The sequence below is a fragment of the Megalobrama amblycephala genome, linkage group LG17, assembly GCF_018812025.1.
Source record: "Megalobrama amblycephala isolate DHTTF-2021 linkage group LG17, ASM1881202v1, whole genome shotgun sequence".
Taxonomy (NCBI): Eukaryota; Metazoa; Chordata; class Actinopteri; order Cypriniformes; family Xenocyprididae; genus Megalobrama; species Megalobrama amblycephala.
Window position 1 is genome coordinate 18,017,073 of NC_063060.1, and position 24,548 is coordinate 18,041,620.

Consider the following 24,548-nt stretch of genomic DNA (forward strand, 5'->3'; position numbering starts at 1 on the left):
GTTTTTCATCTTTAACTAGGATTATGCTTTCCTAAATGAACCCAATGTGATTAATTTAAATTTGATTGCAAATTTGTTAGCTTCCTGGTAAGTCTGTTAAGTGTGGTCCTGTTCTCTACTGTTATACAATGCATGCAGATGCGAAATGCTCCAGTTAGTCCTATGAATGCACTCACTGATAACTGACGTATACTGTATGTATGCTCATGTTTCATTGGTTTGCAAGCTTTCTTGATGCCCCTCTGTAGTGCTAATGTTTGTCCCACATTGCTGCCTTCATTCTCACTCACAGTGTTGAAGATGCTGCAGGCGTAGTTCGTAGAATCAGGTCCTAGTTTGTCCGTAAGGAGGAATCCTTTGAGTCTGTCCCTCCGCAGAACGTACTGTTCAAGGGCTCCAATTATAAGGTAAAAATATATCATGAGGAATCTGTCATTGCAAAGTCAATGTTTCTATTAGTTTAGGGTGATGCCAGTTAGATTTGATTATAGAAATGTAGTGATATGTTTCTGTATTATTGGTTGACTAATGGTTCTATGAAATGTTCGAGTACATGCTTTGCCTTTTGTTGATAAGCGTAGGGATTTAATGTACATCAATGCTGTACAGATGGACCAGACCAGGAACTTTTTTTTTTCTTTTTTAGTAGATATTTGCCAGACTGGTTTTAGTTAAAGAGTTTCTTTAAACCTAGTCTTTGTCCATTGCTGCATATCTTTTTGTATGCATGCAAGATGTGCTTTCCTTTGAGCAAATTGTTCACAACAGAATTCGTGGGGGTCTAAAAACGAAGAGAAAATCGGAGGCTAGCTGAGAAATTTGGAGCATGCCTTTGAGGTAAAACAAGCTATCATGAACTGTTAAAGCTGTTGAATGTACTGATTTTTGCTGAGAATTGTTGGTCTGAAATGTTGAAAATTGTTGCCATTGTCATCAATAAAATTGTAATCATTACAAATGACTGAGGTTTTTATTTCAGTTTCTTTATACAATAACACATACTGGCTTAACATGTAAATCGTGAACTAAAACAAGCAGCTTTAACTCGTGTTTTACGGTACAAAACTTCGTCACAATACATGTACTATTTGTAAGGCTTATATTCACAACATTCACCTGCTGTGTACTTCTCATAGCATCACTGAGAATGTCTAAAATAAATTCATTGCCAGTGTTTAATATTAGTTTCTATAAAGTGACCTACAGGAAGACAAATGGATAACATCCTTTATCAAAATACTTAAAGCTTTCAAGTCTCAAAACATCAAGGGCCTTAAATTCAGCTCATTTGTGTAAATCATTAAATGTCAAATTAAAACTACTAGAACACCACATTGAAGGCATATAAAATAAACATCTGTCCCTTTTTATCCACTTCATTTTAAACATGGCACTAATAATTACTTGGAAGATGTGCACTGGACTCAGCAACTGTAAGCAATAAGCACATGTCCATGAAAATGTAGAGGATGTGACATACAAGTGTAGCTCACTGAACCTGTGCCTCCAGCAAAGCACTGGGTACAAGGTTCAAAAGTGTTCCATTACAGCCGTTTAGGTGACAGATCATGTCAGTTCCCAGGCAGGCCAGAAGCAGCTCAGAGCGTCGGTGAAGCAGGTGCAGGATATCTTCAGACAGTGTGTCTAGACTAGAGTAACGCACTTTATCCAGGTCAAAGATGTCCTTCAGAAAGAACAGCACCTGCTCCTATGGGACAAAAGATAAACCATTCCTGATAATCTATATTCAACATAGTTGAAGGCAGAGTCCTGCATGTGGATGAACCACTTATATTTGGTCTAACGGGTGGAATAATATTTACATTGTCATTTGAGGTGCGGGTCAGGAATGACTGATAGGCAGTGCTTAAAAGAATGCTTAATGTTGGATTAATTACTTATTACATGAGAGAATTTGTCTACCTGATGTAGTAGATTTAAAGTGCCCCATGACACTTTTTCAAATATACCTTTCATGCATTGTGTAATATAGCTGTCTGTGAATGTAAATGGTCTGTAAAGTTGAAAGTACGATAAAGTTGTCTCCCAAACGGAGGAATCGACTCTGAACCGCCTAAACGAATCATCATGAATTCTAGTCTCGCTTCCTTGACCTGCATAAATAACGAATTTGCATACTGCCCACATACAGTCTTCATTGGCTGCCCGTGAACATCTACTTTGAGCCGCCCTCAAACACTGTAGCTGGGAGCTGTTGTGTACATGTTGAGAAGATGCTGTTTTCTGCACTTGCAAAAGCAAATTCTCTTTGTATACTAAAGAAATCAGTGGTTAAAATTATCACAGCGATACAACAGCAGTATAACCTTTATTTGTGTTCCTGTCATTTTACTAATGCCTGCTTCTCGAATCTCAGCAAGGTCAATGTGGCATTTGCAAAAGGCTTATACATTAAAGATGAAACGGTACCCACTTTATTTGGACCAACTTTCTCTTCTGAATCACAACCTGTAAGTATGATTAATCATTTATGTATATATTTTCTGCCAGTGTTCAAAATACATAGTTGTTTTATTTTGTGGACACCCAGTGCAGCTGTAGGTCTCCAGCTAACTTAAGTTATTGTTGTCTTACTGAAATAGTTGTGCTAATCAGCTGTGGGCCCACTTTTGCCTAAAATTGTGTCCATTAATGCAGACTGTTAAGTTGATCTTACTACTTTGAGTAATGATAAAGGATGGAGCAAGATTTGTTTTACAAACTGCAATGTTACATCAGTCATTCACGTTAGTACTTGGCTAATGTATTTAGGAAGAGCTGTGGCCGTTTCGTTTCCTACACGCACTGTAAATGGTAGAGCAATTACAACAGGGCCATCTGACCAATCGACTCAGACTCGCAGAAAGGAGGGGTTTAGAGAGACTGAAGCTTCGAACGAGTCTTTGAGAAATGAGGTGATGTGCAATGTATATTGTGAGAAAATTAAAGTGCTTTTTGACCTTTGTTAAACCTGTTGTAGGAGACCTCCAAAACAAAATTAGGAACCTTTAAAATAGCATAATGGGCCACTTTAATGCTGGTCTGGTTCGCGGCCAGCGGAATTACATTATTGCTGCTGACGGATGATGGGTCAGGTGTTCTGTTAAGTACTGCAGGTGCGGGTTTAGCAATCAGGACCCACACAAGACTCTTGAAGACATTTGGTGAAGATTATACCTTGGTAGTCTCACATGACCATCAGACCCCCTAATCATCAATATTAAATTTGGCCCTGCAGAGTTTAATCTATTCCTAATTCAAGACACCTGAGCAAGCTAACCAAGGTATTCCGCTTTACTAGAAAATTACAGGTAGTGGAGTTTGCAGGGCAGTGGACTTCCAGGGCCAGATTAGAGGAACCCTACCCTACTTGGACAAAGAGCTAACATGATCTTTTATGCAGGGGTGTCCAATCTTGCTCTTTGAGGGCCAAGGTCCTGCCAAGGGCCGAGACCTAAAATGGGTGTGTCAGATACAGGGAGATGTACAAAATGTGCAGGGCTGGTGGTACTCCAGGAGAGGTTTGAGAACCACTTCTTTAAGATACAGAGGTCATCAGATTACACTTTACCTTGAAGAAGCAGCAGAAATCATGCAGGGAATTTTTTGGACCTAGAAATCCCCAGGCCAAGACAGGACTTATGTGTTCACACACGGCATAGAAATGTGCAATGAAGCCGTCTTGAACCTGCACACACAAAATGAAATTAAAAAAGGTGTGTGAATTAATCAAAAAAAAAAAAAAAAAAAGTATGAACGCATGAACCGCATGCCGGTTGCACATCTCCAACAATACCTTCATATGTTGTCTCTTCTGCTTCAGTACGGACCAACAACTTGATGCAACAGCCTATGAAGGTAAAATAACGTTTCATGAAATATCATTGTGTAATTAAATGTAATTTTGTCAAATGATCAAATGCTAGAAATTCTGTACACACAGTCTCTTTGAAGGAGTTGTTGAGCCAACGATTGTTAACCACATTTTGGATGGAGACTGGTGGATTCTCAAGATCCTCAAATGAATCCATAAGGATAAAGTCAAGAACGACGTCATAGAAATTTAGATATTTAACCTGAAGAGAAAAGAAACCCCAAACTTATTAATCAAGATTAGGTGCATTTACAGTTTGATCAAACATACATTTTCAGGACAGGTCTTATATCTGTATAAAATGAGATCTCTCACCCCTCTTGTGGAAAGCTCCATTTCTGTGTTCTCCCAGTGATCTGTTTGCTCCATGAAGCAGATCATTTCTTCAAACACCTCCTCAAATCTCTTTGGGCTCTGCAAACCACATAACACATGTCTGTTGGGCTGGGGACTGTTCATATGATCACATGGAACAGAGAAAAGACACTCACCTTCCTTGATTTAACAATTATTGAAGACAATATTCTCTTTCCTGTGTCAGCCAGAAATGCTCTAGTTGCTCTTTCACATAAGATGACCTGAATTAAAATAAAAGGTACAGTTTAAAAGTTTTCCCACACACTTTGAGTATGCTGGCATTCTTAACAATGGCTGCCACAGGCACATATCCTTAAGTGCACAAGACTGCAGGATGTGCCATTCATCATTTTAGGTTTCAGAAGGATCCTCTTGAATGCCATGTTTACAGCCTTACCCTTGATCTGTTTCTGCCAAGCCTACACTGAGGCAAGTGCCATGGCAGACTTCAACTTGACAGTCAATGTGGCATTATGTCACAAAAGTGTGGACTCTGACTCAGAAGAAGACTGTGAGGGCTTTAGTATTCCATTTGGACATGACCGCAGGCTACTTAAGACTCTGCCCCATTCCTTTTTTCACAATTGCTAAGACACTAAACCCCATTCTCTGAACCAAACGCTCAATGGCCTAAACCCATTTGTCAACTAAATAACTCTTTCTGCAAAACCTTAAACAAGTTCAAGCGGTTAGACACCCTTTGCAACTGTCATGCACTCTTCTCACTCACTAAAACACATTTCGCACTGTGATGCACTTTTGTTGCAAAAAGGTCACACAAGTGGCAAAAGTTCAACACAACTACTCAGTGTTGTTATTGTGTACACACACTGGCTCAAAATTGTTCACACTTGTTTCTAATGATGTGATCAAACCAAATGCACAAAATATAAGCCAGCTCAGAGTGCACAGGTGCACTGAATGTTCATACCAGCAATGGATGGAAACAATCTAAGAGGCAGAGGAGGAAGAGCATGTGTAAGAGGTGGTGGATGAGGGGGAAGAGGATGAGGACAAGGACAAGGAAAAGTAAGGTGTGGAGAGTATTGTCAAGGCTGGTTCCGGCACACCAGAGGGTTTTTCCTTTTGCTTGGCATGAGACATCATTGCCTGTGATGTGGACAAAGTCCTCAGGCCTGGACCCAACATGAAGATGTGGTGCTGAGGCAGAATGAATCTCTCAGTGACTTTTGATTTTGCAGTTGTACTACTTTCTTGAGTGTACTGTAACATGTTTTTCATTTATTATAACTCAGAGTTTTCTTTGACCTTTTGCAGTTTGACTACATTTTTACAGTATGCAAGTGCTGAATATAAAGAAATTCAATACTATACTATATCTACGGAAGAGGATTAGGGCCAAGCAATAATAAAAAAATAAAACCATCTCGAGATTAAAGTTGTTAAACTCATGACTTTATTCTCAACATTTTATCTCAACTTTTTTCTCGAAATTTTACGACATTTTTCTCATTTAATGACTTTTTTCTCATAATTTAATGACTTTATTCTCAACATTTTATCTCGACTTTTTTCTCGAAATTTAACAACTTTAATCTCGAGATGGTTTTAATTTTTTATTATTGCTTGGCCCTGATCCTCTTCCGTATATATCTGTAGTGTATACAGTATATAATTTATTCACCTTACTAAGTTGAGATTACAATACTTTTTATGTAACTACATCAGAGCATGTAGTAAACAAATTTAGTAGTCTCTAATGAACGATCTGTAGTGTTTATATATTGCCTGATATGTGTATGATCTGAAAGCTTGGCTTGGTTTTGAGAACAGCTAAAATGGTTTTGAAGCAATTGTTTGATTTTATCAGAAGAGTCAGTGGTTTTGTGAATGTAATTTGAAGATTTGGTTTTGTGTTTAATGTGCGAAAATGAGTGAGTTTCTAGAAATGTGTCTTAGCAATTGTGAAAAACTGTAAACATGAGATGAATTTAATATTTAGGGCTGTCAATTTAACAATGAAACAAGCAACCCCTCAGAATTAATCAAAGGCAATATTCATGACAAAATACATTTAAAAATTACAATACAGAATTAAACATTGCAACCAGGGCTTGACATTAACTTTTTTGCTCACCAGCCAATGTGGCTAGTGGTTTTCCAAAGTTACTAGCCACTCAGCATTTTCACTGGCCACAATTTTGCTGTTGGGAAATTACATTTTATATGATTAAAGTTGACTCTGGCATGCTTAAATTACTTGATTTTGAGTCATTTTACTTGATTTACAAGATTTAAAACCCTTTCAAACTTACAAATGCAGATTGACCACCCAAATCAAGACTATACATTGTATATATCAGGTACAGTTATTTTTGTTAGGCTATATAAAAAGAACAAAGAAGCAAATTACAAATAGTAATTTAAAAAATATTTTTTTTTTTTCAGATACATATGTTTATTTAGCATACATGTATACATGTATTTAACATTTTTTGATGTTTGATTAACATTAATGACAGACAGGTATTTATTTGGGGGCTGCTGAATGCATGGACGTCATATACTGACACATATCCAGTTTTTACCCACCTGTTTACGTCCACTTAGCCGTAAGCCATAGCCGACTGTATTCACGCGAGATGCTCCACACAATGCATTTTGACATCTGTGTGTGCGTGTATTCAGGCGCAAGGAGAACTGAATCGAGCGCGACAGAGAGAGCGCGCACGCGAGCGCTTCTGTTGTGTCATTCAGCGCGATTCCGCCTATCCCACCTTCACTAACCGCAAGTTAATCGATAAAGAATTGTGACTGAATTGTAATTTTGTGATACGACGAGCTTGGCTACTTTTCATTTGGCTGTAGGCTGAAATTATATTCAACCCGCCAAAGTGGCTAGTGGGAGTGGTTGTCTTACCCGCCACAGCTGAAATCTACCCGCATTTGGCGGGTTGGCGGGTGTTAATGTCAAGCCCTGATTGCAACATTACAATAAAAATACCTGTACATACCATCTTTCAGTTTGATATTTGATAGAAATTCTAAAATTTTACAAAACTATTTAATCTTTAATCTATTAACATTTATTAATTCAAATTTCTGAACAGAACCACTGCCTAGTAACATTAAAAACAGGTTGTCCAGAAAAATAGGACTTCGTATTCAATGGACTAAACCCCACAAAACTGAACTTTGCATTCAGGACATGAGAAAGGAATATTTTACCTGACACGCCTGCCGTATACAGTGCAGCTTCGCCAGAAAGTCAGTATCTCCAAGGCATTCAAGCATTTCTGTTCTGATTTTAAAAGAAGATTACCAATGAACAACACAGTCTGCATAAAACAAGAAATATTTTCCAGAAATATTTGCAAACAAATGCAGATTTTATTTTAATGTGTCTATGATGTACTCGCCAAGTATATACATTTTGTAAATTGTGAACACAAAAAGTTATGGACTGCAGCTTTAAAAAAATATATTTTATAGTACAATAATAGCAGGGAGTAAAATATATCCACGCAGCGCATCACGGATTAAATACATCTTAGAACAACAAAGAAACATACATGCAAGAGAAAAAGTGCGGAACGTGTTTGATCTTAAAAATATTTATTAAATGCAATAAGCATTGAAAAAGAACTCTATGTACTACTCATGCCGCCAGGCTCAGACCTAAAGCGCGCACACAGAATGCCGCATTTCAGACAGCATGCAATCACCAATTCAGCTCTTGTTTGTGGATTACTGCACTTGAATGGTCAAAAATATGTCAAAATGTACATCATGGCAAGTATTCACATAAACACAATGGGGTATGTCTTTAGTGAACTTAAACAGTGTAACAGTTTAGACCCTCAGTTATTACAATTCGTATGCACATGCCTCAAAACATGCAGCTCCTATTGATATAATTAAAGCGCAACCTTTGCGATTTGAAAAATCACACTAACCAATATTCCGATTTCTATTCATTCACTGAAATTTAAATTTAGCTTCAGCCATTCCTTCAGAATTGTGCAACCCACTTTTTCCCCCCACTATGCGACCCACAGTTTGAAAACCCCTGGTCTAGTGGACTATATGAATTAAAGAATTGATTATTGTGATTATTACTATATTTATACAATATTTATTTGATTGAAAGTATTTTATCGATGTAGTAAGTGGGATCGTGCACAGCGGATGGTGATCAGGACCCTGACCTGAAGCTGATAAGGTCCCAATACATTTCAAGCGAAATCAAAGAACGAACCGGCAAATGTAATTCCAAACAAAATGGGGTCAAAACAAATGGCATTCATTTGGAGTTCGCAACAGCTTGCTAAAGCAAAGCGTCTAGCCACCATGTCTGTAGTGATTGCGTAATAGGTAGGTGTAGCTTTGGGGCTTTGATGCGGAAATCTTTTCTTCTGTTCAGGTCAGATGCGAGTAAAAATATTAACACAATGGAGAGCTGCTTTATAGTAGAAATCGAAGTTGTAATTCTCATTGAAAGTGATACTGACATTTTTCATGTTTAATAGTGTAAAGCTGCTTGTGGCAAAGCAATATATAGTAAAAAGCGCTGTGTAAATAAACATGATGTGCAAACATATCCACATCGCTAGAATGATATGCTTCCTTAACTGTTGTTTTCTCACCGCTGTCTTTTTTGTTGTGTTTATTTTGTTATTTAGAGGAAAGAGTGCAGTACATATCTAAACATCGCTCTAATCAGCATATGTGGTGTAGGAACGTTCATTAACAGTATACTGCTTCAAAAACATACTTTTCTAACTTTTTACCCGTAAGCAAAGAATGAAAAAGAACTTATATGACATACTACCCTATACTTGACTCACCGTAGCACTCGACAGGAGATCTTCCCCTCCTCAGCCATCTGCAGGGCGTCCTCATAGAAGGGGTGATGACAGAGTGCATGGGCACTCCTCATCTCTCTGTGCTCAGATAACTGCAACAGATTGCAAGATTTACACAATTTTTTGCACAATTTTTTAAAATTGTATATATTTTATGTCTGATATATTCTATTTCTTATTTATAAGTTGGTGCATGTCACCAAACAGATTGTGTCGACTAGGAATGTGCACCACAACTAATTTCATTAAAGTTTTAAATGAACTGACTAGTCTTAACAAACCCCCAAAAGAAAGTCAAAAGACAATGTGTATAAGCAAATAGCCCACTTAATCTATGAATCAAACAGTAAAATCCCATACTGAATGTTTCTAAAAAAATAGGTCATATACATGCGATGTGTAACAAATTATTTAACCCTTACGCTGTTTTGAAAACCCTGTAACAGCTTTGGTGTTCACAGTCAAAAATGACCAGCCTTTTAAAAATTTTTTTGTAAAATCGCTCGTTAAAATATTTATCACCAAATATTTGATTTAATCTTTTGGTCAACTTGTTTTCTTTCATTTAGGACAGGTTTTGTATTTCTTTTTGCAACTGATTGATCGTAGGCCTCATTGATCTGAGCTTAAGCACCTCAGTTTGTAAGCATTATTTATTTATAGTTTTTTCAATATTAAAAAAAAAAAAAAAAAAAAATGGCTGTTTATCATACTAGTGTGCTTTAATGTTTCAATGAAATCATCTCTGGGTTAGAGGTTTTTATTCATTAGGATATTAATATAGGATCTCTTGTTGTAAAGTAAGTTTCATTTATAATATTTCCCCCTTTAAACCAAAATGTGCAAAAAAAAAAAAAAGGTAAACTACTAGTATTTCCCATGTCAACTAGTCTCGCATATCCCTAGTGTCCCATAGATGACAGTATCTCTCAGGGTGATCGATGGATAAGGAAAAGGGGGGCAGATTTAAATTACCTAGGATTATTACCCTTAAATACTCTTGCAGCACCATGGTAAAGATGTGGTAGCTGATGGTAAAACCCAGGATTACTTGAAAGATGTATTTAGTATAATACATGAAGAATACCATGATATAGGTCAATGTCATTATAATTTTTTTTTATGATTGTAGACTACACATGATGGGATGTTGATGGCGAACGTGATCTGAAGCATGTGCTGGCAACCCTGAGTGCCAAACAGCCCAAAATAAAACATATTCATGTTGAATCCCATAACCAATGAAAGTCTGTGAGATGTGACTAATATAAAACAACCTGTTCAAACTGTCCAGTGTGCACCACACAAGCTGACTGGCACACAGACTTCCCTCTCACCTCTGCAGCAGACACGAAGGAATCTGTCGAGGCGATGCTGATTGAATCTCTGAGACATGTGTCCTCCAAGTCCTCACACACTGAGAGATCCATGAGCTTGTCTGCCAGAGGAAATGAAGGAAGATTAGACTGAAGTGCCCTTATCTTACATGGGTGAGCAAACTTGGTCTAATTCCAAAACAGCAGACAGCATAAACAAGAAAGTCACATGGAAAGATTCAATGGAATTGAAGGACACACGTGCCTGTGGGTTTGCGTGTGGAAGGGTGTGAATTGAGTGCATAATGCCTTGAGCGCTTTGGCAGTGGGTAAGAGGTAGACCTGTAAACAGTTGTAAGGAAAGAACTTTGGACCATGACCAGCTTATTTATTTAGATACTGAACATGAGATGAGCCTCAGTAATGCGCAGCAGCACAAAGCAGAACGTGCACATTTGCACATCTACTGTGTCCAGTTCTTTCTTTGATGAAGAACTTAAAGGGTTAGTTCACCCAAAAATGAAAATTCTGTCATTTATTACTCACCCTCATGCCGTTCCACACCCGTCAGACCTTTGTTAATGTTCGGAACACATATTTCGATATTTTAGTTGAAATCCGATGGCTCCGTGAGGCCTGCATAGGGAGCAATGACATTTCCTCTCTCAAGATCCATAAAGGTACTAAAAACATATTTAAATCGGTTCATGTGAGTACAGTGGTTCAATATTAATATTATATTATTAAGTGACAAGAATATTTTTGGTGCACCAAAAAAACAAAATAATGACTTGTTTAGTGATGGCCGATTTCAAAACACTGCTTCAGGAAGCTTTGGAGCATGATTCGTATCGAATCATGATTCGGATAGCTTGTCAAACAGCCAAACTGCTGAAATCACGTGACTTTGTCGCTCCGAACAGCTGATTCAACACGCTGATTCATTATGCTCCGATGCTTCCTGAAGTGGTATTTGAAATCGGCCATCACTATATAAGTCGATATTTTGGGTTTTTTTTTGGCGCACCAAAAATATTCTCATTGCTTTATAATATTAATATTGACCCACTGTACTCACATGAACCGATTTAAATATGTTTTTAGTACATTAATGGATCTTGAGAGAGGAAATGTCATTGCTCCCTATGCAGGCCTCACGGAGCCATCGGATTTCAACAAAGATATCTTAATTTGTGTTCCGAAGATTAACGAAGGTCTTACGGGTGTGGAACGACATGAGGGTAAGTAATAAATTACAGAATTTTCATTTTTGGGTGAACTAACCCTTTAAGGCATAGCTCACTCAAAAAAGAAAATTCTTTTGTTCCAAACCTGTATGACTTACTTTCTTCTGCAGAATACAAACAATATTTTGAAATTGTATCTTTGATCATACAATAAAACACTGTGTTGTTTTAGATCCCACTGACATTCATTGTATGGATTAAAATTATTGAAACATCCTACAAATCATCTTTTGCGCTCCACAGAAGAAAGAAAGTCACACAGGTTTGCATCAACATGAGGAAAACCAAGTTATCGGCCATAGTCCATTTACACTTGCCGCTAGGGTTGCCAACTTCAGCAATGGAAAATAAAGGACAATCTTGGTCGTTTATAGAATAATAAGTACAGTTAAAGGTGATTTAAGTGACTTTGAATGTGACATGGTTGTTGGTGCCAGACAGGCTGGTCTGAGTATTTCAGAAACTGCTGATCTACTGGGATTTTCATGCACAACCCTTTTTGTCCGAAAAAGAGAAAATATCTGGCGAGCGGAATTTCTGTGGGGGAAAATGTCTTTATTCCAGGAGGTCAGAGGAGAATGGCCAGTCTAGTTCAAGCTGACAGAAAGGCAACAGTAACTCAAATAACCACTCGTTACCACCAAGGTCTGCAGAAGAACATCCCTGAACAGATAACACATCAAACCTTGAAGCAGACTGGCTACAGGAGCAGAAAACCACACCGGGTGCCACTCCTGTCAACTAAGAACAAAGAAAAGAGGCATGTTGCCTGACAAAAATCACGTTGCCTGGTCTGATGGGTCTCAATTTCTGTTGCGACATTGAGATGATAGGGTCAGAATTTGGCGCAAACAACATCCATCCTGGCTTGTATCAACAGTTAAGGCTGGTGGTGTTGTAATGGTGTGTGGTATATTTTCTTGGCACATTTGGGGCCCTTAGTTCCAATTGAGCATCAATTAAACACCACAGCCTACCTGAAAAATGTTGCTGACCATGTTTATGACCACAGTGTATCCATCTTCTGATGTCTACATCCAGCAGAATAATGCACCATGTTACAAAACTCAAATCATCTCAAACTGGTTTTTTGAACATGACAATGAGTTCAATATGTGGTCTCCACAGTCACCAGATCTCAATCCAATAGAGCACCTTTGACATGTGGCGGAACGGGAGATTCACATAATGGTGCAGACAACAAATCTGCAGCAGTTGTGAGATTCTGTCATGTCAATATGGACCAAAATCTCATCCCCCTTTTCAACCGATGTGGTTCCGGTGCAGCTTCCCAGCCTGCGACCGTTCTTGAACCGTTCTGTGCATTTCAACTGCAGAAAAGGGGGTTCCAGGCCAGAAAGATCTGTTTAACTCCGGTTAAAGGAACACTCCACTTTTTTTAAAAAATAGGCTCATTTTCCAACTCTCCTAGAGTTAAACAGTTGAGTTTTAACGTTTTCAAAACCATTCAGCAGATCTCCGGGTCTGGCGGTAGCACTTTTAACATAGCTTAGCATAGTTCATTGAATCTGATTAGACCGTTAGCATCTCGCTCAAAAAAATAACCATAGAGTGTCAAAATTATTTTTCTATTTAAAACTTGACACTTCTGTAGTTACATTGTGTACTAAGACCGACAGAAAATGAAAAGTTGCGATTTTTTTACTCTCATTCCGGCGTAATAATCAAGAATAATCAAAGGAACTTTGCGCCGTACCATGGGTAACAGGCACAATAATTATGCACTCTCTCAAAATGTCTCCATGTTGCAAGGCACGCTCCCTGTGCAACAAGGGTCACAGCCACTGCGTAATATCATTGGCCTGCTGCACCCATGTACGGCAGCAAAGTTCCTTGATTATTACGCTGGAATGAATATAGTTCCTAGCCATATTGGCCTAGAAAATAGCAACTTTTTTATTTTACGTCGGTCTTAGTACACAATGTAACTACAGAAGAGTCAAGTTTTAAATAGGAAAAAAATATCAAAACTCTTTGGTCATTTTTGAGCGAGATGCTAACGGTTTCATCAGATTCAATGAACTATGATGAACTATGCTAAGCTATGCTAAAAGTGGTACCACCAGACCCAGAGATCGGCTGAATGGATTCGAAAACGGTAAAACTCAACTGTTTAACTTTAGGGGAGTTGGAAAATGAGTCTATTTTCAAAAAAAGTGGAGTGTTCCTTTAACTTGTTGGTCTCGAACGGAGCCGGGGAGTGGAGAAATGCTGTCACTGTCTATGGTTGTCTTGTTGAGCAGTGTAAAAACTTTGCATTATATTGCTCTTTATATCTAAATATATAAAACTGAGTGTGCAAGAGAGACCCAGCATGCGAAAGAGCGAGTGTATCAACGGTTTCAGTTTCAATACATCAGCAAAATGGACAAATAAGAGTACTGGGAGATTAAACAAGCTGCTGGTACGCTAGAATCACTCCCGGTACCATTAGTGCTGCACTGCCTGCACAAACATGGGGAATGTGCACTGTATTTCAGACTGGTTATAGTCAGGTAAACAGCATGTAGCAGCATTACTTCACCGTTCATTCCTCAAGTCTGTGGATACACACGGCCAGTTAACAACAGGGTCCAGTTCGCCTGACCAAAAACAGGCTCTGGCTCCAGAACATGAACCATTCTGGTGGAAAAGGGGTATGAGGAATGTTTCCAGCACCTTGTTGCATCTATGCCACAAAGAATTAAGGCATTTCTGAAGGCAAAAGGGGCCCCACCCGGTACACACAAAGTGTACCAAATAAAGTGACTGGTGAGTATATGAATCCATAGGAAGTTATGGTTTAATAAAAATATACACATTATGACTCACTTGAACAACAAAAGGTGCATTGCTTATGCAATGGAACATGTCACATACATTTTTTTAAAAAGTAAGTTTTTAGAGTACAGTCATGGGTAAAAGAGCTAAGACCAGTAATAATGTTACATAAGACCATTCATTCACATTCACACACAGACACCTATTGACCTTACATGACTGACTAGTTTAACACTCACCGTTACTAGGATGTGTTGAAGGGTCTGTCATTCCCAGCGCTCCCTCAAACTCCTCCTGGAGCCGATAGGCTCTCTGTAGCAGAGACTCCAGCTTTCGGATGAAATCTGCACTGATGATGTCCTAATAAAGTGCAAAATCTTTAGCATATTTGCCTGTTTCACAGACAGGACTAGGCCTAAATTCAGTTAGGATATTTAAGTAGCTTTTATAATCATGCACTAGAAAAAAAACATTACTGGTGTGCATCTTGAGACAAAACAATGGCGCTGATATATTTTAAGATATGTCAGTACAAATTGCTTTCAGTTAAAATGGCTCAAACGTGCATTTTAGTCTGGGACTAGCTTAATCCTTGTCTTTGAAACTGGGGGATTATGTTTTATGAACATACAGTTTCAGCTTAGGAAACACGTCCTGAGTAAATTGGGCCTACACATTAACATTAAGTGTTATTAGTGTTTTTTTTAATGAGCGTTAGTGGCAAAGGTAACGTAATTACAAAACTGGGGGAAATGAGTGTGAACAATTACATTTTCAATACCAATAAATTACAAAAATGCCTAGTACTGGCTGACAACCAATATGGTACCAATATCCAGCTTATTTTTAACATAAAAGCATTTGTAACTTGAATGTGTCAGGCTTCCTATGTCATCCACTTCCGCACATTTCAGCTGTACGGAAACAGTCCAATATGCTGCTTGATATTGCAAACTGAAATTTGTATAATATTATTTTAATTATCATTGTAATCATGAACACATTAGTTTGTAGCGCAAATATTTTTACCATTTACTGCACTGTTATTCTTCTAGTTATTTACCTATAGTGGCTAATGAATCGAATGTCTCACACGGTTACAGAAAAAAAGATTAATTCCGCATTGCAAAATAAGGTTGATATCATGCATCCCTACTAAGGACTAGTGATTGGCGAATAATACCTCCATGCTTTCTTCTGCAATGGCATCTCCAGCTCCCAGCTTTACAGATGCACAGCTCGCCTCATCTTCTGCTTGCCTGCTGCGGAATGTTAGTGCCTGCTCCCAGCGCCGCAGGGCCTCCTCGAACAACTCCATTCCTGTGGGAGAACAAAAATACATGAGTCATCAATCCAACCTGTGTATTCATCTGCAAAAATTTCCACATCAGATTTAGAACAGCATTTATGATTGTGAACGTACATGATTTCACTTCTTCTTCTTTTTTTTTTTTTTAAGATCAACATCAGGTGTACATACACAAACACTGCTTAAAATGCAATGCAATACTTTGTGGACAACAAGCTTTTTCTGGGCTCTCATTTGTGTCTTAAAGAATTAGTCCACTTTTAAATAAACTTTTCCTGATAATTTACTCACCCCCATGTCATCCAAGATGTTCATGTCTTTCTTTCTTCAGTTGAAAAGAAATTAAGGTTTTTGATGAAAACATTCCAGGATTATTCTCCTTATAGTGGACTTCAATTGCTTCCAAACGGTTGAAGGTCAAAATTACAGTTTCAGTGCAGCTTCAAAGGGCTTTAAACGATTCCACACAAGGCTTCTCCTATTATACTTATGGAATGAACGCGGCTTCATTTTTTTCCGTAAGTAGAATAGGGAAGGCGTAGGACATACAGCGTAAGCGTTTTGAAGAATGCGGAAAGCAGAAGTACGTTCAAGGCGATATTTTGTGTTTAGAAAGCATAAGCAGTTGTATTTTTTTCGAAAATGACCGATCATTTCACTAGATAAGACCCTTATTCCTCGTCTGGTATCGTTTAAAGCCCTTTGAAGCTGCACTGAAACTGCAATTTTGACCTTCAACCGTTAAGGCCAGAACACACCAAGCCGACGCCGACTAGTGGCGACGAAAGCAGACTGCGGGGTTGGCTCACGTCGGCAGTGTCTGTGTCCAAAGTTGCCCTGACACACAAAACTGACGCTAAACAGCCGACCGCCAAGTAGCACGTCAGTTCTGCGCCTGCGTGAGATGAAATGCCTTTCCAAACCAGCTGGCGGCAGTAGCTGAACAGCCAATCAGAATGATCAGATGGCCCAAAGGACCGACGAGCTCCAACGGCGATTCAACATTTCGAATCGGCCGAAAAAAAGCCGACAAGGACCAACTTCAGCCGACGGTGCAGAACACACTGAGAAAACTTAGTCGGCCGACGAAGAAAAACTGCCCAACGGCCGACCGTCGGCTTGGTGTGTTCCTGCCTTTAAGAGGCCATTGAAGTTCACTATAAGGAGAATAATCCTGGAATGTTTTCACCAAAAACCTTAATTTCTTTTTGACTGATGAAAGAAAGACATGAATATCTTGGATGACATGGGGGTGAGTAAATTATCAGGAAAAGTTTATTTAAAAGTGGACTAATCCTTTAAGGCCCTAATACTACTTGAAGCAAATTGAAAGAATGAACTGGTGTGATGTCTTCTGAACAAAATTAGGCCAAAACGAAGTTTGTTTGGAGTTAATTACAGGAGTTCGAAACAGCTTGCCAAAGCGTACTTTCCAGAACAGTTGTCTCCAGCTGGTAAACACCTTCAAACTACCATTGGTCCGTGGCGATTATGTAATAGGTAGGTGTGGCTCTTAGGCTCCGCCTTCTTTGACTTATAAATCTTCTCCAGTTCATTTCTCCTTTTCAGTCTGTGGCTATTATAGTTACTATAATATATTTACTGAAAATACTGTAAAGCTTCTTTCTTTAAAGCAATATTTTGCATAAATTGGTGACATGGCATGGCTTGATTGGAGTGCTGAATTGCAGAGCTAATGCAAACACATCCACATCCAGGGCCTAAAACTAACTTTTTGCCACACCTACCAATGACTGGTGACATAAGTAATGACAGGAGTTTTCAGGTTCAGAAATTTAATAAAGTAAGCAAATGTAAAATAACACTACATAGTCTTCACTGTATAAGTCAAACATCCTTATTAATTAATCCTTAAGAAACTTACAAAAGTTATTCAGTCAAGAGCAGTGATTGCTCTTTTCTTTGTCCTTTTTTGTTTGATTAACATTAAAAACACAGATAGCAGCAGGAATATTAGGCTGCTGTCACTTTAAGAGCGAATGCACAGATCTAATATACCGATAATGTACACATGTACATTACTTTCTCAACTGTTTACTAGGATATTCACTTTTTTTTTTTTTTAAACAATTTTGTGTGACTTTGTCCGCTCAAGTGCAAAAAGACGTGTAAGAGACCTCGGTATAGTATTCGCTCGATGTCTGAGACGTGGCTTTCTGCAAGTAAAGGAATGAGCTCCATTTTGCGTCTTCTTGCGCTTGAATATTTAAATTGTCAAGGATTAAACTTTCGTGATGATTGGTATGTTAACTAACAGTATACTGCTGCAAAGTTATTTTGAACTTTTTTTTTTTTACCCCCTTAGCGGAGATTGAGAAAGAGCTCTGCCTTGAGTATATTGAGGCCTTTATGAGACCGAGTAAAGAAGATGCATCAATCCTGCTGTGTTCTGTGTGCTTTTTACCCATCAGGTAAAGATTCTCTGGAGTGGCAACGGGAATGTTGAGCAGATTACAGACATCAGCATCATCTCCTGCTCCGTCCCAGCAGCTGGATCCATTAGCACAGGTGGAGCTACTTGAAGAGTGCCTGCTCCTCACCTGAGAGAAGATGTGGCACTTCAACATCTCAATTTTGCACTAATGTCAAGGCACACATTTTACAAAACTACCTTTTGTCAATGGCTTTTTTTGGTGCAGCCTGTGCTGCTGAAGTCACAGGTATATTACACCACAATCCAAAGATGACAATAAAAATGTTGCTTACAGAGGCCAGGCTTTGCAGGGAGCCCGAAAGCTTGCCGTACAGGCCACCACTGGACACCACATTACATGAGTAGCAGTTCTTTGAGGTCAGAGGCAGATTTTGACAGTCAGTCTCTGAAATGAAAGAGAGAACAGTGAAATACAGTGAAAAGAGAAATATTATTACATTATATGTAGCCGTTTCATATTTTAATATATTTTAACATGTAATTTATTCCTGTGCATCATTACTCCAGTCTTACTTTTTCTGGAGCGTTGATTAATACACAGCAAAATCTCCAGAGTTAAATCAACTCTGGTCAGAGTACATATGGTCCCTCTCTAAATAGTGTTAAAATAACACTGAAGCAGAGTTAACGTTAATGAGATAATTAAGCAATTAATTGATGATTGTGCATTAGTGATGAACACCTGCTGTTAACAAGCAGAATCACTAAAGAAAAGAGAAACACAAGAACAGCCTTATTAATTGCTTAATTATCTCATTAACTTTAACTCTGTTTCAGTGTTACTTTAACACTATTTAGAGAGGGACCAAATGTACTCTAAGCAGAGTTGCAGATTTAACTCTGGGGATTTTACTGTGTAGAAAGTTCCAAAGAAAAGCATTTAATTAATATATATTAGGGCTGTGAAGCGATTAAAAATTTAATCTAATTACATGATTTGCTGATTGATTCATCTAATTAATCGCAAATTAATCACACATCAAATTTGGCTGAGAAATTGTCCCCAAAAGATTATTTGAAGTCATTATTGTGTAAAGCATCAAATAAACATTACAAAAAGAAATATTTTATTTGATTCAACATAGAATTTATTACACAAACTTTTGAACCATGAGGTTGAGTAATAACTGAATTTAAATTTTTTGGGTGAACTATATCATTATTTTTTTTATTAATATGGAAATATGATATTATTTTTAAATGAAATTTTAAGAAACTAAAACTGCCAGTAGGTGGCGGTAAATATCTAATTCATTCCATACATTCAAACAGCTGATTCATTCAGGAGTGAAGTATTGTGTCTAAAAAAACACAATATTAACTTCTTAAAATATAGATTTTTCTGATTTGCATATTTGCATTAAGACAATAAATTGGACAATAATAGCTTTAAAAACTCTCCTTGTCATCTCATATATATGTTTTTACCTTTTTTCAGGGGGACAGTGGTGAAGAACTCAAACGTTTCCTGCTCTAGAGGCGAACTGGCTTTTTTCTTGCCCTTCCTCCTCCTGAAGCGTCGTGCGAGGAAGATGAGGGAGACTGCGCCAAAGGCAGTGGCAGCAAAGAGCTTCTTGGTGCCGGTGCTCAGACTCACCTGCTCAGTGAGGAAATGGAGAGACATAAGGCAACGTTTAACTTTGGATCAAGCGCTCAGCTCAAGGCACACAGAGATCAGAGTGAGAAATGCAGATAGGCAGAGGGTGAGACAGTCAGACTGTGTGACAGCAAGGATTACATGACTGGAAATGACTGGCTGGCATTTGGCTGGACATGCGTTGTTTGGCCTGCGGGATCTGATCTACTGAGCAAGTTTAAGCTAATCATAGGCACAGACACATAGTACTATCAAATAGTGTCAAATATGACCTAAAGATTGCTAAAGAGCAAAATAAAAATTCATGGGCTTCATTAGAAAAACAAGAGGAACTGTCAAAACATGTAACTTATGTAAAAGGACCTATTATTAGCAAACAAAGTTGTATCCTGGCTGCTATATGAAGCACATATAGCACACATAACTCCCACACCTTTACTTTGGCACTGTCACCGAAAAATTTATCTTCTCTTAGCCAGACAATGAAACAATATGGTGACCAGGGGACCAAGTTCCATAAAAGTTCCATTTACATTTTCTGAAGGTATACAGTAGAGAACCTGATCACACAAACGTGCAAGCCTAAATGAGATTTGAGAGCCATGACAGAGATTTTCAGCAAATTATTTAAACAAAAATTTTGCTCTATTTCTCACACAAAGCTATCATATGGCTTCAGGACACTTCAAATACAGTGCTTGACTGAAATATAGTGCCACCTTCATGTGCTTTTTTTGTCCTTTTTAGAGCTTGACAGCTTATCCGCGACAGTGAGCTCATTGCAAGCAACTCACGTATCCCAACACTCACAGATCACTCAGGCACAGCTGCAAAATCCACCCAAGGACATGTTAAACATGACTTCGCTTTCTCAGAAAGGAGTTCAAAACCATGGCAATCTGGTGAAAAGCCAAGTATTAAAGCTTATAAACTAAGCTGTGCATTTTCACATATATTATTAAAATAAGTAAAAACTTTAACAAACCTATCCAACTTCATGCCATTTTTACCTCAATATTTTAGTACCCGTCAAAAGTTTGGAAACATTACAATTTTTTACTGTTTTTGAAAGAAGTCTCTTATGCTCACCAAGGCTGCATTTATTTAATCAAAAATACAGTAAAAACAGTAGTATTGTGAAATATTACAATTTAAAATAATTTTCTATTTTAATAAATTTAAAAATGCACACATGATCCTTCAGAAATCATTTTAATATGCTGTTTTGCCACTCAAGAAACATTTCTTATTATAATCAATGTTGAAACCAGTTTTTGCTGCTTAACATTTTTTGTGTAAATAAATGATACCATTCATACATTTGTGCTAAGATTAAAAAAAGATAACTTTATTCATCAAGGATGCATTAAATTGTTTAAAAGTGACAGTAAAGACATTTATAATGTTACAAAACATTTCTATTTAATAAATGTAATAAATAAATTTAATAAATGCTGTTCATTAAAATTTCTATTCATCAAAGAATGCTGAAAAAAGTATCACCGTTTCCCAAAAAATGTTAAGCAGCACAACTTTCAACATTGATAATAATAATATGAAGAAGAAAAATGTCCTGAGCAGCAAATCAGCAACCCAGGGGAAAAATAAATAAATAAATAAATAAATAAATAATAACAATTTTCTCTAATATAAAATATCCCCTTTTATAAAAAGCAGTAACACTTTATAATAACTTTAATTAATAGTAACACTGAAGCTAAAGTGTGTACTTGCTGCACCACGGGACTGCAAAAAGTAATGTTTTCACACAGATTTCCCAAACACTCCTCCTCTAACAGATACTTCTGCCACAAATTCACACCAATGGATGAGCCAATGTTGAACAAAGCACTTATTTTTGATAGCACCGAGTGTCACAGTGTTTAGTTTTATATTGCAGCATTTATGATAAAAGATTTATCTGTGCAAATCATTTATTTATTTATTTATTTATTTTTTTTTTTAATGCATTTGTCCTTATAATCTTTAATCATAATAACTTCCCCTCCCTCTTGCAGCTCATCTCTTCTCTGATGACTTGCTTACTGGCGCAAGGGCCAGACAACCTGTCACTATCAACCAATAGCAAACCACAATCATGCAACCATCCAATCAGTTCCCCATGGACATAATCAAGTCCTGCCCTACATTTTTTTTTCATTTGTGTGTTGTATGTATTAAAAAAAGTGTAAAACAACAACAACAAAACCTACATTGTACATATATTAGCCTAGGTTGACAACCCTGGATTTAAGATAAATTTTTGGATGACAATGCAAGAACCAGTAAGCTTGTAAATCAGGAGTTCCTGGCTTTATTTTTGTCCACTGTTGGTCAGTTTACCTGTGGAAGGGAGTAATAGACTGACAGTGGCAGGTCCACGAAGTGCAAAGCGGCCACCTTCATGGACACGTGTGAGCTTCTGAATGCGTCCTCCGTCATGATGCCATAATCCATCCGGATGAATCTCAACTGCAGCTCATTCTCCACATCACCAATACAACCTATAAAAACACATATTTGTGTTATATCTACATGTATAGCCTGTGTTAGATGTAAATCAGCATTTATCGACCCTGTCCTGCCAAACCTCAACTGACACCAATTAACGGGTTAGTTCACCCAAAAATTAAAAAAAAAAAAAAAAAAATGAAAGCAACATAATTGCCACATTCAAGGTCCAGAAAAATAGTAAAGACGTTGTTAAAATAGTCCACGTGACTACAGTGGTTCAATCTTGATGTTATGAAGCGACAAGAATACCTTTTGTGCGCAAAAACAAAACAAAAATAATGAATTTATTCAACAATTTCTTCTCTTCCCTGTCAGTCTCCTACGCTGTTGACATTGTAAAAACAGTGCAGCGCTTCCGGGTTCTACGTCAGAACACAGACTCATTGTTGGCCGGCTCCTGCGTCTGCATCACATGCATGCGTCATGCTGCTCACGTATACAGCGTCGGCATTCTGATGTAAAACCTGGAATCGCTGAACCGTCTATACAACGTAAACAGCGTAAGAAAATTACAGAGGAAAGAAGAAATTGTTGAATAAATTAATTTTGTTTTATTCTTGTCACTTCATAACATTAAGTTTGAACCACTGTAGTCACATGGACTTTTTTAATGATGTCTTTACTACTTTTCTGGACCTTGAATGTGGCAATTGCATTGCTTTCTATGAGGGCTAAAAAAAAACTCTCAGGCATTAATCGAAAATATCTTAATTTGTGTTCTGAAGATGAACCAAGGTCTTACGGGATTGGAACGACGTGAGTGTGAGTAATTAATAACAGAAATTTCATTTTTAGGTGAACTAACCCTTTAAGGGGGAATTGAGTCTGACGCGCGCGCACACACACACACACACACACACACACACACACACACAATTTAAAACAATTGTTTTAAAGAATTTCAAATTTAAAAAAAAATCGTATTATGAACTCTTCTTATAGGCTACGTAACAACCCAAAGCATGCAATCTTACCCATTGAGAAACTAGAAAACAAGCTTGTATTTTAATCCAATAGAGGTTAAATAACGTCCATGGCGTCATTACTGTTTGTTAAAAACACCAACGATCATGGCCATAAAAAAGTATGACCTTTATAAAAATGACCCACATTTATCATTGTTTTATATTTTGATCGTCGCTCATAATGGTGAACTCTGTGTTAAACAATTTATAAAAACAAGTGAATAACAAGCAACATCATACATTCTGACAGTAAGGGCACCGAATGTGGGTTATAATCTTAAAACAACATAATAAACATACGATAATGCTTACATTTAACGTTATGCCTTATCTCGGGTACACACCATCTGTCCTCTATCGCTCAGTGCGATAACTGCGCCGGTCTGAGCTCATGTGGAGGTGAACAGACGCCGCGAATCTAGAACTCACTTCCGGTGCCACTGTGAGGTTTCAAAATAAAGGTTTTCAAATTGGGCTCCAGGGGGCCGCAAAGGAGTGTTAGAGGGTCCTTAGAAAAGTTTAGAGAAAAGCGGGGTAAAAAAAAAAAAAAAAAAAAAGTAAAAATAAATAAATAAATAAACCAAACTAACTAAATTAATAGATCAATTTGATTAAGATAAAAAAATATATATATATTAAAATAAATTACATTTTATTTAAAATAATAAATTAATACATTAAAATAAGTGAATAAAATGTAATAAAAAATAAAATAAATAAATGAAAATATTTTAAAAATACTAAAATAAATAAATATAATTTGATATAAATAAAACAAATAAAATTTGATTTAATTAAATAAAATAAAGACATTTGATAAAACTAAATAAATAACTAATAAATAAATAAAACAATAAGAAAAGTGTTTTTTTAAACTATGTAGCTAAATAAATTAAATTAAAATTGAATAAAAGGAATGAAATATGATTTAAAGAAATGAGAAATGAATACTCTTGATTTAAATAATTAGAAAAAAAAAATAAAAAGATGTAAAAAATACATCTAACTTAAATCTAACAGTAGCTACAGTGTGATTAGAAAACAAAAAACACAATAAAAACTAAATATTTCACACATTAATATTATAATACTAATTTCACAGTGAGTCTTTATATATGTGACCCTAGACCACAAAACCAGTCATAAGTCACACGGGTATATTTGTAGCAATAGCCAACAATACATTGTATGGGTCAAAATTATCGATTTTTCTTTTATGCCAAAAATCTTTAGGATATTAAGTAAAGATCATGTTCCATGAAGATATTTTATAAATTTCCTACCATAAATATGTCAAAACGTTAGAT

At 37.2% G+C, this 24,548-nt stretch overlaps 1 protein-coding gene across 2 annotated transcripts; it reads right to left on the minus strand.

Annotated features, from left to right (window-relative positions):
* Positions 1–951: 951 nt before the first annotated feature.
* Positions 952–23,681, minus strand: miga1 (mitoguardin 1). Of its 2 annotated transcripts, none has more exons than XM_048162939.1 (16): positions 23,554–23,681; positions 22,106–22,266; positions 19,594–19,762; positions 18,438–18,550; positions 18,136–18,271; positions 15,585–15,721; positions 14,641–14,761; positions 10,395–10,495; positions 9,040–9,149; positions 7,421–7,493; positions 4,366–4,452; positions 4,190–4,288; positions 3,942–4,076; positions 3,797–3,850; positions 3,572–3,688; positions 952–1,708 (listed from the first exon to the last, which is right to left on the minus strand). In XM_048162939.1, the coding sequence occupies exons 2-16, from the start codon at positions 22,217–22,219 to the stop codon at positions 1,490–1,492; spliced, it is 1,785 nt and encodes a 594-aa protein (XP_048018896.1). In that variant the 5' UTR covers positions 22,220–22,266; positions 23,554–23,681; the 3' UTR covers positions 952–1,489. The 2 variants fall into 2 exon arrangements, with proteins under 2 accessions (XP_048018896.1, XP_048018897.1); XM_048162940.1 differs by having other exon boundaries at positions 23,586–23,665.
* Positions 23,682–24,548: the final 867 nt, after the last annotated feature.